At 39.4% G+C, this 19,610-nt stretch overlaps 1 protein-coding gene across 1 annotated transcript; it reads right to left on the bottom strand.

The window, feature by feature from the left end:
* Positions 1–8,894: 8,894 nt before the first annotated feature.
* CCDC195 (coiled-coil domain containing 195) lies at positions 8,895–18,788 on the bottom strand. The gene is made up of 3 exons (XM_066279872.1): positions 18,527–18,788; positions 12,561–12,807; positions 8,895–9,018 (listed from the first exon to the last, which is right to left on the bottom strand). The coding sequence occupies exons 1-3, from the start codon at positions 18,786–18,788 to the stop codon at positions 8,895–8,897; spliced, it is 633 nt and encodes a 210-aa protein (XP_066135969.1).
* Positions 18,789–19,610: the final 822 nt, after the last annotated feature.

Here is a 19,610-nt window from a genome sequence, read left to right as displayed (position 1 = left end):
ATATAAATGTGTATGATAGTGTTACATGTATTTTTTTTATTGTACAGTACTGTGAGAAGAATGTCGCCACAGTCTGTAGAGAAGTGACCATGGCAGAAATATGTATGAGGTCCTGAATATCTGAGTGACATCGTTATTCACGCATGAAGGTGGGGCTACCAGCTCACCCTGTCAGCATGACAGGCGCTCTGTGCCGTTTTTCTGTGTAATCAGTAACATCTCTTCTGATGAGCAGAGTTCATTAAGGATATATTAGAAAATAAAAGGGAGGGGAAGAAAACAATTGACTTATAATTCTACCACTCAGAGATGATCACGCTGGTGTTTGGATGTATGTATTTTATCATTTTTGTGTATGCACTCATAGACAATCGTTGTGTTTTAAAAAATATTTATATATATAGAAAAATGGGATTATATGCTCTATTTTGTACCACTTAAGTTTAATATATCATGTTTATATTCCCATGCCGTAAAATATTCTCCAAAACATAAAAATTCCATCATGACCCCAAATTTACCAACACAATTCCCAATTTTTGGACATAAAATCTATTTTTTTTCTCTTTAAAATAATATTACAATAAGTATCTTTGGATATTTTTGGCATAATTCTGATTGTTTCCTCAGGATAGAGTCCTAGAAGTGTCATTGCTGGGGTTAGAGGTGTGGGGACATTTTCTTGTTTTAGCACAGGGTTCCCCGTTGCAATGGGAGAGCCCTTTGATGCGACGACTGGAGGGGACAAAGAGTGCCTTCTTCGTGGTGGTAACTACCCCTTAGAGCAGGGGTCGGGAACCTATGGCTCGCGAGCCAGATGTGGCTCTTTTGATGGCTGCATCTGGCTCGCAGACAAATCTTTAATAAAAAAAATAATAACATTAAAAATATAAAGCATTCTCATGTATTACAATCCATTCATTTCCTACCGCTCATGTTCATGGTTGCGGGTGGCTGGAGCCAATCACAGCTGTCCTCCGGGACAACACCAAATTTTTATTGGATAATGTGTAACTTACATGGGTTGTTATATGGCTCTCACGAAATTACATTTTAAAACACGCGATGTTCATGGCTCTCTCAGTCAAAAAGGTTCCCGACCCCTGTCTTATAGGCTCCAAGTCAACCACTGGGGTAGAGCCTGATACCCTGTTTTGATAAAATAGCTTCTAGCCATTTTCCTGGAGGGGGGTACCTGTGGTTAAAAATATTTTTAAATTGAATCTGCAAATTATAATTTTTTTTATTACTGAAGCTGATATGTTGATAAAAAACTGCTCACAAAAATTAGGGGACATTTTATCACTTCATATTCATTTTGAAATATTCTCTAATTTTTGTGAGCAGTATAGTAACATTGTACACAAAAGCTGTTTAAAGATTTAAAAGGAGAACACATATTTTTGAAACAGGAGAGCTAGAGTCAGAGAAGGCCTGAGCAAGAGAGAGAGAGAGAGAGAGAGAGAGAGAGAGAGAGAGAGAGAGATTTGAAGATGCTACTCTGGCGGCCATGAAGAGAGACAGGGGCCATGAGCCAAGGGATGCAGCCGAAGCTGGAAAAGGCAAGATTATGGAGCCCCCCCCCCCCCCCGCGCCTCTAGAAGGAGTGCGACCAGTGTTGTGGGATTCAGCCAGTTCGTGCTGGTTTAGCAGAACTGATACCTAATTTTTTGTTGCGCTTGGCGAACTTGTTGTTAAAATGGCACTTGTCATCAGGGTTCTCTCTAGGGTGCGCACCTGGGCAGCCGCCCAATGTGGAAATCACAAATTTACATTCCTTGCTCTTTCTTAACATTCATCTGCACAACAGCATATTCAAGTGCCCGTAGTAATGTTCATTCTGTCCACAGGTGAAAACAATTTGATGGAACTATGCTTGTAATATTTATTTATTCACTTAGTAAAACTCACTATACCTTTGATGAAAGACTACATTTTAAATCCTTCACGTTTGTTACTTCAGTAAATAAACATATAACATAAAGAGAAAGAGGGCTAAAGAATCAGGGGCTGACAAGCTGCCTTGGAAATATCTTAAATAACAGTATTTTTTTCCAGATATTATTTAATACTTTTTGTTAATATTTTTAAAATTCTTTCTTGTAACATAGTATAGTTTTGTGTTCCTCTTTTATTGATCTTAGTTAAGTATTAAACACATGAAATAATAAACCACCTTTCGGTATAACGTTTTTTATACTTAAAGCAGTCATTAGGGCAGAGAACCAGTTGTTAAATTATTTGAATCCCACCGCTGAACACGACCCGGCTGACACTTACCTCCAGGACAGCTGACCTCCAGAACTGTAAGACAACGAAAGTGTGTTTCACTTTGTTATGGCAACAATAGAAAACTTATAAAAATTTCCCAGAGAACATCAGAGTGATGGTAGGGGGCAAGGTGGTTTCAGGGGGCTGGTGAATTCAACAGCTGGATGACATACTCACAGTCCTAGCTTCTTTATAAATATAATTTCTCTCTGACATCCACAGTGCGGTGTTTGCTTTTGTGCTCTGGCTAATCTCCTCATGGTGACAAGAGTGCTGCTTTCATTCCGAACATCGCATTTCACACCTCATTATTCAGTCAGAAAGGGAGAATGATTTTTGTGCTCATGTTTTTAGGAGTAAAGGACACTTTCTCATGATAGCAGAAAACTCTTTGACCTGTATGTCCACCACTCCTTGTGTCGACGACCGTCAAGTGAGAACAGCTTCAGGAGACAATGCAAAGTGTGGTGTGGATGTTGCGATATGTTGTTGACGAAGTAAGTGACCTTCGAGCCTCTGAATATTCTCGTCATGTTGGATAAGGGTGAGAGCTGACATTCAGAGCAGCCAGCCCCAAATGCAATGTGTGCTGAGAAGATGTGCATTTACTGAGTATTTAAGAGGCACAGTTCATAAAGCATCTTGCATAGAGCGTTTATAGGATTCTAAGCAAAATTTAATTCAGCCCAAGTGCTCATTAGTGAGCAGCTGTGGCAATGCCCATTCACTTAAAGGCTTAGAATCTTCTTTTGAAAGCTCCAAATGCAGACTGTCTCCTAAAATGATCAAAATGTACTTATTTGCCTGAAACAAGTACTTTCTCAAAGTGAATTTTGCCCCATAAGTACATTTTATTGACCTATTCCATTTCTTAGCTTATTCAGTTAACTGGGCGCTGTTTTGTTCTGTGATCCTGTGGGCAGGAGAGTGATGTCATCATGGTCCACTGGCAGAAGGTAGCCTGTGTACAAATTCAGGTGGAGATCCTCACAAGAATGGTTACATCTTCATCAAGGTTTCCGCCGCAGCCCAGCGGCCCTGGAATTGATGGTCCCCGTGGCGAGGCGGTCCTTTGTGGTCCTTAGTATAAAGCTGGTGAGAAATGGCTTTGAGCTCATTGAAACCCTATGAAGTTGCTCTAGTCCTCAAACAAGCAATGAACTCTTTCAGTGTGTACTCAGAGGTCAATTTCAAATGTATTTTCTCCATGGGAAAGAACTGTGCGGTCACATTCAATCTTATTTACTATATAAGTTCTCTCTTACCACCAAACAGCGACAGGAGGACTGAGTCCATTAGGGTAGAACTGTGGTGCTCTGAGTCAGGGGACACGGTTTCCATGTGTGGGACATCGCTAACTCCCTGTGCGGGGTCGGCAGTGGGAATGACTCACTAATTAACTTTTCCTTGAAGGCAAAGACCATGTCTTGCACATACCACTGCTACTACTACTCTTATTATGATTGTTTCTTGAGTTCTTACTGGGTGCTAGGTGTTATAGTAGATGCTTTACTAGCTCATAATACCTCCATGGGCCAAAGAACGTCGGTGTATCTAACTCTTACTGATGAGGGAACGGAGACTGAAAGAGATCCAGTGATCTTCCTAAGGTCACATAGGCTTATAGGCATTAGGGTCAAGGGCTGTCTGAACTTCAGGTTGTGTGCTTTCTTCTTCAAGATTTATGGCAAGCAGGGTCGGTTTTAGCAACCCCTCACCTTTATAACTGGTTCTCAGCCTGGCTTGTCCATTGGAACCACCGGGGTTGCTTTACTTTAAAGAATATGTATGCTGCCTGACCAGGCAGTGGCGCAGTGAATAGAGCATCAGACTGGGATGCAGAGGACCTGGGTTCAAGACCCCGAGGTCTCCAGCTTGAGCTCAGGCTCATCTGGTTTGAGCAAAAAGCCCACTAGCTTGAACCCAAGGTCCCTGGCTCCAGCAAGGGGTTACTCAGTCTGCTGAAGGCCCACAGTCAAGGCACATATGAGAAAGCAATCAATGAACAACTAAGATGTTGCAACGTGCAATGAAAAACTAATGATTGATGCTTCTCATCTCTCTCCGTTCCTGTCTGTCTGTCCCTGTCTATCCCTCTCTCTGACTCACTCTCTGTCTCTGTAAAAAATAAATAAATAAAATTAAAAAAACAAACACACAAACAAAAAAAAGAATACGTATGCTGAGGTCAGTCCCCAGGGATGGTGGCATAACTTGTCCAGGGTGCAGCTGGCTAATGGGACTGTCAATGCTCCTCAGTCTGTTTTATTTTGCAGCGAGGATCGAGAGCCGCTGCTATCTATGAAGTTTCAGGGTTGGGGAGAAAAGGCTGGGAAGACAGAGGCACTTTCCAGTTTGGGAGCTTCAGTTTCCAGAAGGCCATCTTTGCTTGGAATGGGCTCTGAAGAGATCCTTCAAATGCGAGGTTCTCGAGGCTGGCACCGAGCTTCAATGCAGCTTGAGAATTCTAAAGCACTTGGGGAGAGAAGAAGCAAATATTTGGGAGGAACAGTTGAATGAAGCGGTTTAGGACATATTTGATGTTGGGGAGCTTCTGTCTGAAGAGAGGAAGGAGTATGCATGTTTAATAACATGATAACGGATCTCCACACAATCAGTCCAGACAGGATTATGACCAAAGACAATGGCAGGGATGAAAACGGCCCCAGTTTGGGTGGACAATATAAAATCATCCACAGAGCAGATAAAATAAATGTGAAGAGAGTAACTGTCTCACTTCTTGGATGCCCATTTAACTAGTACATGTGACCATGGGTCCTTTAGCAAATTACTCTTGCTTGGGCACTAAATGGTGTTGCAAATGGTCTAAGAGATATTTGCTTCTGAGTCATCCATTTACTCTTCCGCTCCTCAATGCCAGTTTTTCTTGTGTTAAAGAATGGAGTTTGTTGGACAAAATGGTATTCCAAAAATCAAGAATCTTATATTTTAGAGAGTGCAGTTTCTCTTACTGAGAAAGTCTCGCACCCCTATCTTTGCATCAGAAGTGAGTTCCTGGTCTGGTGTAACTGTGTGTGAATTAAAAATTCTCCAGGTTAAGGGGGAAAGGAAAAAGAAAGAGTGAGTCTTGGGAATTAATGCTGAATGGAATTAGGGACAATTTTCATGAATGACTAAAATTATGACTGATAATTGTGTTCCCTAAAGAAAAGTGGTGCTGTATTTTTTGGAATACTCTTAATAAAGATAGATATTATATATTTAGTCAGCAGAAAATGATATTGAACAGATGGCAGAATGAATTTCTTTTATCCTTGTTAAGAATAGACTTCTAATTGATCCTCAGATTCAGACATCTCAAATGTAAGACTTTTGAGGTGAGTGCAAGAGAAATTCTAGTGAAAAAAAGAGAAAAATTAGAGATTTTTTAAAATGTAAACCTGAGAGCCACAGAGAATTAACCTTTCAGTAACCTGGACAAGAACAAGTTTAACCTCTCTCTGAGTTCAGGGTGAATTGTGTTTTAAGTTCAACTGCTCAAGGGACTCTTAATCATGTCAAACTATCAAGTATGTATACATGAGATGAGATAAATTCAGTCTTTTCTCATCTTTTAGAAAACTGACTGTGAGCAGATTATTGTAGTCATATAGTTTGGTCGTTTTGCAACACTAATGATAAAGGCAGAAATTAAAAAAGAATTAAAGGTATACCAGGTCTTTTATTCATTCCTGTGTAAGAAAAAGTATTCTCTGATTACATGCTTGAATGAACATATATTTCCCTGCATCGATATTTAAAAATGAGATACTGTTGCAGGTGACAGAACTCAGTCTCTTAAGGAAGAAAATATAACTGAACATTAATTGTTGGTTATAATAATCACGTATGTCTTTGCCCAATTTTTTTTATCATTATTTTAAGTCTATGAATGGTGTTTTCCATAATCAGCAGTTATGACTGTATTTTCCTTTGGACTTTGGTGGAAAAAACTATCAAACTCAATAATTGTGCCTGCTAGGATTCATAGAGGATCTTAAGATCTGTTTTCTAGAAGATAAACTAGAATTTGGACCAAGAAATCGAATGAACGCCATCATGTTTCACATGGTCCCTGTTCACAGCTATCTTTCTGGTTGAGTTTGTTCTAGATTCACAGCCTAAGTCATGGAAAGCAGCCAAGGCCATGGGAGCTGACAGAATTGGGATGCGAGAGAAACTGCCAGGACTTGCCATCCTGAACACATCATGTAAGTCTTCTTTTCTTTCCAAACGCTGATTTGTTAAAGCAAATTGCAGAAGACCATTTTTATGAAAGCAAATAGCTCTGGCAGAGATGGGTGAACACTGATAATTGATGTAGCTGTTAGCCTTTGGCTTTCATGACCCGCAGAGTTATTAATTGTACCATTATTGATCGTACTGACGACTATTAAGAATTCATCGTGGGGTGGTTTCCTCTTCCTACTTCTTTGTTCTCCTCTTTTCAGGTAAAGCGCGGGACTCTGATCCTAGGAAAGTACCTTGTTGTCCGTCTATTACCCGATAGCTCCTCAATTTAACCAAGAGAACATCAGAAGCCAGAAAAAAAAATAAAAGCTAGCTCTTTTACATATACAATTTTATTAACTTAACACCTTGATTTAAAATTAGGCCTATGTTGGAAGCCTATGTTTTGAATGGAAAATAAAAACAGTGTCTTGTATTTGCTTAGTGCTTTTTGCAACATATCCACATACACGACTTCATTTGATCCTTAGATTCCCTGGACATTGAGAACTCAGAGATCATCTTCACTTAATTGAGAATGCCTCAAATTACAAACATTTTAAATTTAATGACTGGCTTAGTGTGGCAAATTCAGGAGACAGTATGGAACTCTTATAGGACTGTTAGGACTCATGTAACTATGAATTCAGTTCAGTTCAGTTCAGTTCACAGAACATGTATGAAATGCCAATCACATGCTAGTCATTGAACTGGCTATGTGTGGTAATTCATTATTATAAGTTTGCCACTTATGACATTGAAATTTGGGTGGTTATCTTTTATTGTTGTTTTTCTCACTGCTTCGAAAATGTTTCTTTAAACTGATGTTAACACAAAATTCTCCATTCTGTAAATATTCAGAGAATATAATTATGCAAAAACTAAAAATGTCCATAACTTTGTAGGTTGATTATCTACTCAGTGTGTGTCTTTATTTCCATTTAAATGTTTTTTGTATCTCATTTGTGTCTTTCCTCTTTAGTTGTAATTTGCCCAACTGTACACCTGTTATAAGGTTGAGAGTATTGTTAACTTTAAGTGAATATCATAAATAAGTAAAACATTTGACCCATTATGTAGCTTTTGCCTCAGAGTATTCATTGATTCATCTACCTTCCTTTTAGGGGTCTGTGACCATTAAAATTCTTTCTTAGGAATGGATTGGACCAGTGGTCAGCAAACTCGTTAGTCAACAGAGCCAAATATCAACAGTACAACGACTGAAATTTTTTTTGAGAGCCAAATTTTTAAAATTTAAACTGTATAGGTAGGTACATTCCTTATCGAGATAGTACCTGCATGTGGTATTTTGTGGTAGAGCCACACTCGAAAGGCCAAAGAGCCACACGTGGCTCACGAGCCACAGTTTGCTGACCAGGGGATTGGACCATTTCCAACCTTTCCTTGTTTCAATTCCTGCCACTTCAACTTGGCACCAGATTTGGGAAGCCCTGGACTATGTGTCTTAGTATTTACAATAGTGGATTGCAAGCATAACTCTATAGCAGAAATCCCCTGGGAATGCTTGTTTGAAATGTGACTTTCTCGTCTTCTCTCTAACTGCCTCCCAACCTCTCCAGCCAAATCAGTTGGTCTGGCGCAGAACTGAGGCATCTACATTTTAACACTCTAGAAATGTTAATATATTTGTTTAAAAAGGATATTGGTATTAGTACACGATTTCTGCAAACCAGGAAGTGGAGATGTTTTCTTGACTAGAAGTTTTTGAGGGTGTTCTGAGATTTCTAACCCCTAAGTAATGCTCCTCAACCTTTTTTTACTTCTTCTAACCTGGTTTAGCATTTTTGTCATTAGCCAGTCTCAGATGTGCTGAGCCCACAATACATGCTATTGGAGTGGCTGTGTTTGTGCTCAATGCTGGTGACACAGGATATTAGAAGACCACATGTGGGCTGGCTTCAGCTCAGCAGTTCCTTCAAGTCAAGTTCGCTTGTTAAAAGACCAGATGAGATAGAGACAGTGAGATATCATTGCACAATTAACTACAGGAATAACCACTATTGCTTCTATGCTATTAATCAACTATAAAACTTTTTTTCTAGATTTGTTGGTTTGATCTGGAAAGCAACACTTATAATGTGAATAACAGCATTTGCTGATGGCATAATATAGATACTGAACACTTAACACACAGCTTAATTTATTAACATTTAATTGTTCACGTGCTGCATAGAAAGACTATTCAACAACACAAAGTGATCACTTCTATTTCTTGGCCAAGTCCTTTGACAAGTCTACTGACCTCACACTGAGTGCTCTGTGTGTCTTACTGGGCATTTTGCCAGAGCTCTTTGTAGGAGAGCTCACTGACCCAATGGTGTTTCCATCTCTTAGGCATCACCTGTTTCTTTAATGTTACCTCCTCATACATCCTATTCTGTAATGGTGCTTAGCTGATTTGTGATCTGATTTGGTGAGCATTTCAAAGAACTTGAGTTTTGGGGATATGAAGCTATGTCCATGGGTAACAGGAAACTGACGGTCTTCATCTTGTCCCTAAGGAAAGCAGAATAAAGAGAAGAGAAATAAAACTTGTTAGTAGCTTTTACATGAGGCATTTAGTATATTTTGACATAGTCACCAACCACTGCCTAATGTGTTAAAACTTGATTTTAAATATATCATAGTATTTTCTTTCTGTTTAGTTGCTCAACAATAATTCCAGACTATGTGTTGAAATTGGCCCTTTAATTAAGCCCAGTAAAGAATGTTGATAGCCCTGGCCCATTGGCTCAGTGGTAGAGCACCAGCCTGGCGTGCAAGAGTCCCGGGTTTGATTCCTGGCCAGGGTACACAGGAGAAGCACCCATCTGCTTCTCCACCCCTCCCCCTCTCCTTTCTCTCAGTCTCTCTCTTCCCCTCCTGCAGCAAAGGCTCCATTGGAGCAAAGATGGCTCAGGCACTAGAATGACTCTGGTCGCGGCAGAGCAATGCCTCAGATGGGCAGAGCATCAACCCCTGGTGGGCATGCCGGCTGGATCCTGGTCTGGCGCATTCAGGAGTCTGTCTGACTGCCTCCCCGTTTCCAACTTTAGAAAGAAAAAAAAAAGAATGTTGATAAACCTAAAATTTGAAACTATAGAGATAGGGTCTGTATGCCTGAGAGTTATTAACTCAATGCTTAAAGTTGAAGAATATCAAGCTGTTTCAGGCAGAACATTTTTTTTTCCATCCAAGCTCTTCAGTTGAAATAAAGCAGAAATTTGAGGCAATTATTTTATAATCCAGATCAGTCTGCAGTTACGGACTTTGAAGTAACTGAATATCCATCACGTCTGGGCAATAAAGGCAGAGCGCGGTGACTGTAATGACCCAACATTCGCTTGTCTTTTCATTTGGCCCATTTCCCCTCTCCCTCTGACCGTGTTATGCAGAACAGTGACATAAACCAGGATAAACTGCTCCCCGGAAGAAACTTAAAAAAGAGTGTTCAAAATGCGTGCCTTTTTCAAATTTTGCTTTCTCTGTCTTTCTCTTTCTTAGCTAAGGCCATAATGCCAGTGAATGGTATTTAGTGGCCCGCATCTGGGGGGACACATCTGCTCCCTCCCTTGGGAGGGAGGCCCGTGGTTCCATTTATTGGAATCAATAAAATAATAACTGCTTCTACTTAGTCAGCACTCACTTCACTGTCTCATTTAGTCTTCACAAAAGCAATAAGGCCACCGCTGTTATGATTCCTTTTTTATTGAAGAGTAAATTGGCACAAGACAGACAAATAACTTCCCCAAGGCTGTGTTGTTGGTAAAGAGTGAACTTGGGCTTTTAGCCATGTGAGTCCATGGGCTGCCTTCTTAACCACATTATAGGGAAAGAAGAGAACGTATTTATTTTAATGTAACTGGTTTCTCCTATCAGTAAAATGAATAAAATAGCATTTGTAATTTTAATAGTCTCCATAAACCTTTCCTCTAATCTTTCCGACAGCCTGAGATTATTTTTTTCTTAAATATAAGAAGAAAAGATGGTATTTCTATGTCAAAATTTAGAAAAAATTAAAATCTCATTTCTGGTCTTGGGAGCACATTGGTTCTTAGAAATATTGGCATTGGTATTATTTTAGAAAATACTTCCTTGATATAACAGTGGAAAAGTTTACAAGCAAGTTAGGTATGATGTCTGACTGTTCAAAAACCCAGTTAAAACAAATTGATCTCCATAAATCTTTGTAAAATTCTTTGAAAGCTATTAGAAAATAAATAAATCTACCAAAGGAAAAAAAATCAGAGAAATAATGTAATGACATATTAGTTTATTAGTTAATCCTTGAGAAAGTAAAAGACAAAAAAAAACAACCCTAAAAATACATGTTTAATTTCTTCTAGTCAACAATTCTCTCTGTATCTACTGGATTTTATACCAATCTAGCTGTTGATTTTCATTCATTACTGACTTTCTTGTTTTAACATAGCCCTAAAATTGGATCAATCTTTCAAAGTAAAGTAGATTCCAAATTAGAAATGGATTGTGTTCAAATAGTTTATTCACTGACAGCTTGGACGTTGAAAAATGTTTTGCTTCAGAAAAATAATACATTATTAACATTGGGTTGGTTCCCAAACTATCACAGAAAATATATGTATTGAAATGGGAAAGTTAATACTACCATATTTCTCAATTAGCAGTGTAGGTCTGTGAGAATATAATGGGTTCAGTGCAAAAAATAAAGCCTTGCCAGGCACGCATTCTGTGTTTTCAAACTGTGTAGACACAAGCCTGGAGAGATAGCTTTTAAGATATAACTGATGATTGTTCATGTGTGGGACTGTGGAAGATCTTCCTTTCTATACTTTTTACTTTGAATACTGCATTTGTGTTTTGTAATTTGTAACGGATTTACAATGAACATTTTGTGGTTTTATATAACTATGACTATATATGTATGTATGCATGTAAGTATGTATGTATATATATATTTTAGGCAAAGAGCCTAAATAAGTAAATACACAATTTTCATCCTGTCTTATAAAATTCAAATAAAACTGTCTCAACCTTGGTACCCCACATCCTGTGGGAAGTCCCGAGCTCTTTCCAACATTTCTGAGAATTCCTGCCAGCATAGTACTTATGTTTATTCCTTGATTTGATCTCCTGACACTGCTGAATTAGTGGATTCCCTTATTGTCTTCTCAACCATCATTTTCCATTTTCTCTTCCCCGTGATTAACCTATCGTGAAACCCGGTTCTATTTTTTTTCCTTATTTTTCTCCCTTATTCTTAGGAGACAAATGCGTAGGGACCCTTGCTAAAGAGTCAGGGCCAGCCTGTGGGCTGGAAGGTAGGAATGCAGAGTGTGGGAGAGGGAGGTCACACTCTAGCAGAGCAGAGCAGATCAATTATGCTTGATGGTGACAATCTTCCTCCCAGAGAGCCCTTGGCTCTACCACTGCTGGGGCCATTGGCCAGTGTGTTTCTTCAACTCCCCGCCTGCCTCTCCAACGTTTTCTCCACCCTTCAGTTCTCAGGCTACTTCTGACTCCTTAAACGCCAATCTCTATGCTTTGCCTTGCAGGTTAGTTATCCCGTTGTCTTTTGGCCATTTTAAGTTATGCCTAAAGGGCCCTTTCTTATGCCACTAAAAGTCCATCTCGGTGCCTTGCTCCAAAGGAACAACTCTCTCTCGGAGAAGATTCTGAGTTCAGCTCCTCGAGTGACTGCCTTCTCCCCAGACATGCAGGACTGTTGTCTCCGTTTACTCAGCAGTCTGTCACTACACTAGCATTGGAAGCACCACTCTTTATTTTTGCTGACTCTTGTATCACTAGCTGAGAGTATGACCATTAACAATATTTTTTTGAGAAAGTGGAGACTATTTTCCACATACTAGAAGCCTCTATTTGAGAGTTCCATTTGACCTGAAATAAATGTGTTCCTTTTGATTCCTGAAATGGACATAAGTAAGATGGAAATTATTTTGCCCTAATAGCCTATTTGGTTTTGCTTTCTCCACCAGATGCAACCTGCTCATCCAGGGGCATGTCTCAGCATCCATCCCAGCATGCACCTGTGAACCAGCGTAAGGCCGACTGGACCTTACCTGCAACCAAGAACGGGCTGGGCCAAGGCTCCGTGGCTGTAACTCTTGCTAGGAAAGGAATCTTCCACAAACATCTTTACTTCATTGTCTTGCTTCTTGACTGAAGAACATGCAAGTGACTTCACTACACCCCGAGCTTCTAGAATTCTACCATTGGGGTGTCTTTCCCCAGATTTCCAGGGGATATTCGGAACAAATGGATAGGTTGGTGAGGAAATGGAATAGCGTCTAATAATCATGACGTTGCCTATATAGGAGACACAAATTTTAAGTTTAAAAATTCTGCATTTAATGATGTCCAGAAATGGGAAATTATATTGATAGTATTTTATTTACACTAACTAAACAAAATGTTGCTTTTTATTTATTTATTTTGGGGGGCATAAACTGATTAGTTTTATAAATAATTGAGTGCCAACCATCTGCCAGACACTTTTTTAAGAGATGGGGATATGGTAGTGAACAACCCAAAATTCTTGCCTGCATAGAGCTTACTTACCCTCTTGTGTGGCAAACAGACAATTAACCAACCCCCCCCCCAACTCAAAACAGGTAGTGATATATTCTAGGAAGACAAATAAGACAGATAAGAGCAGGAGGACAGAGACAGGAGGGAGGAGGTCGTAAGCTCTTTGAATAGTACAGTCAGGTAAGAACTTTCCGGGAACACAAGCTTTGAACAGAGGCATAAAGATAATAAAACAAAGCTTTCCCTGTGAAGAACATGGACCTTCTAGAGATGTTAATTCTGGATGGCTTTCTCACTCCTTCTAGAGATGTTAATTCTGGATGGCTTTCTCACTCCTGATTCTGGAAGATCCTGCGCAGCCGTAGTGCCTCATCACCTGAATGGCCACAAATAATTGAACGGGCTGCTGCTAGCTGGCCTATAGCTGTGTGTCTTTGTGTTGGTCCAAGTATTTTAAGGGAGCCTGTTGAATATGAGATGAAAGCAATGTAGACACATGAAAAGAAGCAAAAATGCCTTCTGTGAAAAATTGCAAGGCTGCCGAGAGCGATGGAGATGTCTGTGGCCGCAGTTTCTGAGGGTTTCCAGTCCTTTTTCTGTCCATGAGAGTTGTCCAACAAACTCTCTTTTTCTGGCATAAATCTAGAACCGTTCCTTGTAACTAAAGCACGTTGACTGAAAGAGCTGCATTTCAGAGAGTCTAGGTTTGTCTGACTCTCAGCTCTAATGCTGTGCTAACTGACCCGGACCCTGTCACTCAACCTCTGCTTAGACCAGGGGCCCCCAAACTTTATACACAGGGGGGCCAGTTCACTGTCCCTCAGACCGTTGGAGGGCCGGACTATAAAAAAAACTATGAACAAATCCCTATGCACACTGCACATATCTTATTTTAAAGTAAAAAAACCAAAACGGGAACAAATACAATATTTAAAATAAAGAACAAGTAAATTTAAATCAACAAACTGACCAGTATTTCAATGGGAACTATGCTCCTCTCACTGACCACCAATGAAAGAGGTGCCCCTTCCGGAAGTGCGGCGGGGGCCGGATAAATGGCCTCAGGGGGCTGCATGCAGCCCGCGGGGCCGTAGTTTGGGAACCCCTGGCTTAGACATCTAGTTATTACCCCTGAGGCTAATGACACTGACTTCATATGCTGGTTTGCATTTCTTGCAGCTCTTAATAAATGCTCATCAAATCTTTATCACTTCTCATCACAGCCTTGCCATGAACTAGCCTGGAAGTATAAGAAAGCCCTGACCTGTGTTTAGTTTTGGGAATGCCAAAAGCACAATTATTTTTTATGTGTGTCTGGTGCCTACATCTCCAGAACACAGACGGCAAATTATTATGGTCCTTGCAAAAAGTGGAGGATGCCCTGGATTTTTATAGTTTGGAAGAACAGAAGATGAAATTTTAGGCAAGAGTCTGAGGGAAGTTTAAGTTCAGATCCATCTGAGATGATTGATTACAAATACTCTTTATAAATTACCTCAAAACACTTTCTTTAGCTATGATATATAGCTTTTAGAATGATCTAAAAACAGGTTTTTGACTCTTAACAAATATAAATGTTTCTGCTAGAAAGGATTATAAAACAATCTCTTTATACCAAGTGGTAAAAAATACAATAGAGGAAATTATGCTGATGATAGTAAAGTTATGTTTATTCTTATCTGGAACTTACACTCCAACTCAACTGATTAGCAAATGGGCTCTTGCTTCCTGTCCCTGGGTCACAATATTCTGTATCCTTTAGTTTGTTATCAATAAGTAGGAAAATATATTCAACACAGCCTCATGGGTCATTAGTACAATGTTAAAGATCACTGCCAAGTACAGTTTAGTTACAGCAAAATATATGATTAGATTGAAGAGACTCAGAGGTCCAGCAATGCTGGGGGTTCTCTATAAAGAGAATTTCTTTTATTTTCCTTGTAGCAAATTGCCTCTTTCTGAATAGTTCCAAAATGATGTTGCTCAAGTCCTCTTTAATCGTTCCCTTTTTTGTTTAACTCAATGAGAGGAGGGGAGGCAGAGACAGACTATGCATGTGTTTTGGGGGTCCAACCAGTAAGCCTCCTATCTGGCAATGTTCTGCCCATCTGGAGCATTGCTCTGTTGTTCAGCAACCAAGATATTCTTAACACCTGAAGTGGAGACCATGGAGCCATCCTCAGTGTCCCGGGCCAACTTGCTCCAATCAAGCCATGTCTGCGGGAGGGGAAGAGAGAGAGAGAGAGAGAGAGAAAGGCAAGAGGGGGAGGGGTGGAGAAACAGATGGTCTCTTCTTCTGTGTGCCCAGACCAGGAATTGAACCCAGGACATCCATATGCTGGGCTGACACTCTACCACTGAACCAACTGGCCAAGGTAATTGTTCCCTTTCTTAAAGGAGACTCACACTTAAGATTTCACATCACTCCTTTTCAAAGAATAGGTCTATATTATTCTGTTTTGAAAAGAGAATTGGGCATGGTGTTTGATCTTTCTGAGTCTTCTATCCTCAACTGTAAAATAAGGAGCTGATCTCTAAAGTTTCTTTCAGGATTGAACTCTTATGAGTCAATTGCAAGTATGAATTTTGACTAATATTAGAAATACCTTATTAAAACTGCTAATAAAAAGTTATTCTCAAGTCAAGTAGCATTTTTATGACATATCTAATGGTATTAAGAAAACTACTGTCAAGTAACTCATGTTGAGTCTTGTGCTATATCATTTAATCATCCCAATAGCCCCGTGGGATAGATTCTATCACTCTTCCTCTTTTGCAGAAGAAGAGAGTGATCATAAAGCATGTTACAGTCATAGACTCACATAATTTTATAGTTGCCACAGGCCTTAGAGAACATCTATTTCAACCTGTTCATTTTTACACAAGGATGCTGAAATCAGGAATTTTTACTGTGTTGCTTACTTTCATAATAGAGCATCCCATATAAGATATAAGTAAATATCACTTAAGGTCATTCAATGGGCTTCCAAGCACAAATTTAAATCATATTTCTTTCTGTGTTTTATCCATGTAACAGCTAAGTTCTCAAAATTTATCACATGTTTTCCATCCGTCCTTTTCAAACTGAATGCTAATATTCTTATTGGAAGTTGTTGCCTCTATGCTGAAGAAGTAGGATATCAGTTGTCTTATTAATATTCTAACCTCCTCTCAGCTTGATGGCATGTTCTGTTCTTTGAGCAGTACATTACTTTCTTTAGAAAAGTACAAGATACACAAAGACCCAATTTACTTTTTTTATTAGGATAAGCATCGTAGAAAATAGGTTTGAAGGAGTCTTTTTTTCCTTTGGGATAAGATAGTGGTTTCCAACTGGAAGAAACTTGATTTTCTAGGTGACATCTGGGATGTCATGATTGGAGAGGGGAGAAAGGAGGAAGGTACTACTGGAGTCTAGTGCTTGGAAACCAGGAAAGCTGCTAAACATCCTACAAGGTCCAGGACAGACCCTTAGGGTACAGATTTGCTCAGCCCCAAATGTCAAGAATGCAGAGCTTATGAAGTCTGAAGTGAAGACATATTACAAGTGTGTATTTTTCTTTTCACTAGGAAATGTTCAAACCTCATTATAGGTAGTGCTTTCAAATTTGTTAAACGACTAGCTGACAGAACTACTCAGATTTAGAGTTATACTGGACAAAAAGGGAAGAGACCCTGATTCTGTTTCCATCTTTGAAACATAGGTTCCCATCCGAGAGAGAGACTTCGTTCGCAGAGAAAAGCATCTGGTAAGTGTGACTCGTTTCATCGTCAAGCTGTTCAGAACCTCTCAATGGCATTGCCTGAAGCCTTTGGCAGATGATATGAAGAGAGCTTTGAGTATTTAATGATGCATATCAATTTTATTTGAATATGCTCTGTGTGGGCAAGCTCTGACAACAGATGTGTTTTTTGCTCTGCTTGTTCCTGACTTCACGTATAGACTGCAGATTCACAATTATTCCCCGTAAAAGCTAAGAGAGTTGATTGTTAAGAACATGTTACACATTGACCCTACATCTTGAAGCCTTCACCCTGTACAGCAGGTTGAATTGTGTATCCGTTCTTTCATACAGGACAGTGAAGTTCTTGGTGAAACACGGGTAGGCAGTGGTTTCTGCCATTCACATTGCTGTGTGTTTACCTGGTGCTGCACTCAGCACTGGATCTATTATTGCAGCTAATCCTCACAACCATGTGAGGTTAAGTACTGTCACATTTTCTTTTTTCTAAATTTTTAAATTACAGTTGACACTCAATACTATTTTGTATTAGTTTCAGGTATACATCATAGTGATTAGACAGTTTTATACTTTACAAAGTGATCCCTCTGATGGATAATTCAAGTGCCTCTTTGCCCTCATACATAATTATTAAAGTATTATTAGCTATATTCCTTGTGCTGTACTTTGCACCCCTGACTCTTCTGTAACTGCCAAATGAGACTTCTCAGTCCCTTCATCTTTTTCACCCAGTCCCCCTCACCTCCGGCTACCATCTGTCTGTTCTCTGTATCTATAAGTCTCTTTCTGTTTTGTTCATTTATTTTGTTCTTTAAATTCCACAGTTAAGTGAAATCAAGTGGTATGTATTTGTCTTTCTCTGCCTGACTTATTTCACTTAACATAAAATCTTCTGGGACCATCATGTTGTTGCAATGGGTAAAATTTCACTCTTTTCTTTATGGTTGAGTAATATTTTATTGCACATATGTTCCACACTCTTTTATCCACCCATCTACTGATGGCACTTGGGTTACTTCCTATCTTAGTTATTATAAACATCGCTAAATGACATAGAGGTTTATGTATCTTTTTGAATTGGTGTTTTAGGTTTTTAAAGACATATACCCAGAAATGGAATTGCTAAGACATAAGGTAATTTTTAAAAAAATTTTTGAGGGACCGCTATACAGTCTTCCACAGTGAGTGCACTAATTTTCAATCGTACCAACAGTGTACAAGGGTTTGCTTTCCTCCAAATTCTTGCCAACACATGTTGTTTGTGGATTTATTGATATAATAACAGCTTCAAATGAAGAAAACGAAACTGAAAGATGAATCAAGTGGCTAATGAATGACCAATCATTGGCAACCATATTTGTCTGACTGTGATATTCATACACTTAATTATTGTGCAACATTGTTCAAGATTCACAAGTGAGCATGCCACCTTACATATACCCATTCAGTGATCTATCATGTAGTATTTAAATATTTGTAGTAAAAAACACATTGTTTTTTAATGTGACTGATCTTCACAAACCTGTTATTTTACCTCTCCAGAAATATACATAAAGAATTTCATTTCAATGTTGCTTAAAGATACTAAAGAAATGTTTGCCTCAGAATTTAAAGTTTACTTTCCATAGAAAAAAGATGAAACTGGCTACTGTCAACACCATAGTATGCAGTTATGGGAGCTGCACAATAAACCTACTATTTAGAAGCTATCTGTAAAGATGGCACAGCCCAGAAGAACTATGGACTTCCTTTACCTTGGTGTTCTTGCACGGCTGATGCTGACTCAGTGGAAATACCACCGTGAAGTGTTGCTGGAGATTGTTCAGGCATTTTCGCTAGGTTACCAACTTCTGGGACTTCCTCTTCCCTTTCATCTCCTGATGGCCCCCCTGAGCCGAGGCTTCTCTGACTGCTTGAAGTCAGCTGCAGCCGGAGGGCTTGGTTCTCTTTCTCCAGCTTGTTGATCTCTGCCTGCATTTCCTGGATGACTCGGATGAGCTGGGCATTGGCTTCCATCACGTCTTCTCTGGCTGCTCCGTTTTGCTCCTCAGGGGAGAAAGGTCAACTTTTGCTCATAAGTCAAATGCACAGTCTACTTAGTGGGACTGGTTGATCCCACCCACAAACCTTCCTGAACAATAGATGTCATTCTTCTCTGTGCCATCTTTCAGCACCTGGGGAGTGAGGCTGTCCAGGGAGGTAAAGGATTTCCATGACTTATTCATTCTGGGTTTTGCTTTTCAGAACAGAGCTTTTCTTTGTATTTTATTATACATTTCATATCAATCCACAGTTCGAGAGCATTGCTTTGTGTCGGAAGAGAATGCTCCAAAATGTGCTCGAGGAATGGTTTCTTGTTTTTATCATGAACTCACCATCCTACCAGCCACTCATGTTTCTTCTTTTCTCTGTTGCTACTTCTGGGATGAAACTTTTCATAGAATTATCAACTGTCACAAGTACATCAAAACTGGCAGATAAGAATGAGGTATTGCCTTCTCTGTAAAATATGTCATAATTCTGTGTTTTTTGGGGGTAAATTATTAATGTTGACACCTGTTGATTAAGGGTAACAGTAACCGTAAAAAACATAGAGGGTCATATGAACTGCAGGGAGGTTATTTAAATAAAATGCTTTTAATTATACCTAAGTCCCTCTAGGTAAGGTCAAGGATCATAGAATCACCTTTCAGTAGGTTTCTATCTTACAAGTGTTTTTTGCCGTTATTTGGTTTTAAGAGTGTTTGCTTGGGCAAAGGCTGCCCAGGGATATTTTGGGAATGTAAGGAGATATAGGTGTAACATTAATCTTGAATGACCAAGACATGAAACAGTTAA

Source organism: Saccopteryx bilineata, chromosome 5, assembly GCF_036850765.1.
Source record: "Saccopteryx bilineata isolate mSacBil1 chromosome 5, mSacBil1_pri_phased_curated, whole genome shotgun sequence".
NCBI classification, from domain to species: domain Eukaryota; kingdom Metazoa; phylum Chordata; class Mammalia; order Chiroptera; family Emballonuridae; genus Saccopteryx; species Saccopteryx bilineata.
The sequence above is the reverse complement of the archived record's forward strand: the minus strand, read 5'-3'. Positions and strand labels throughout refer to the sequence as shown.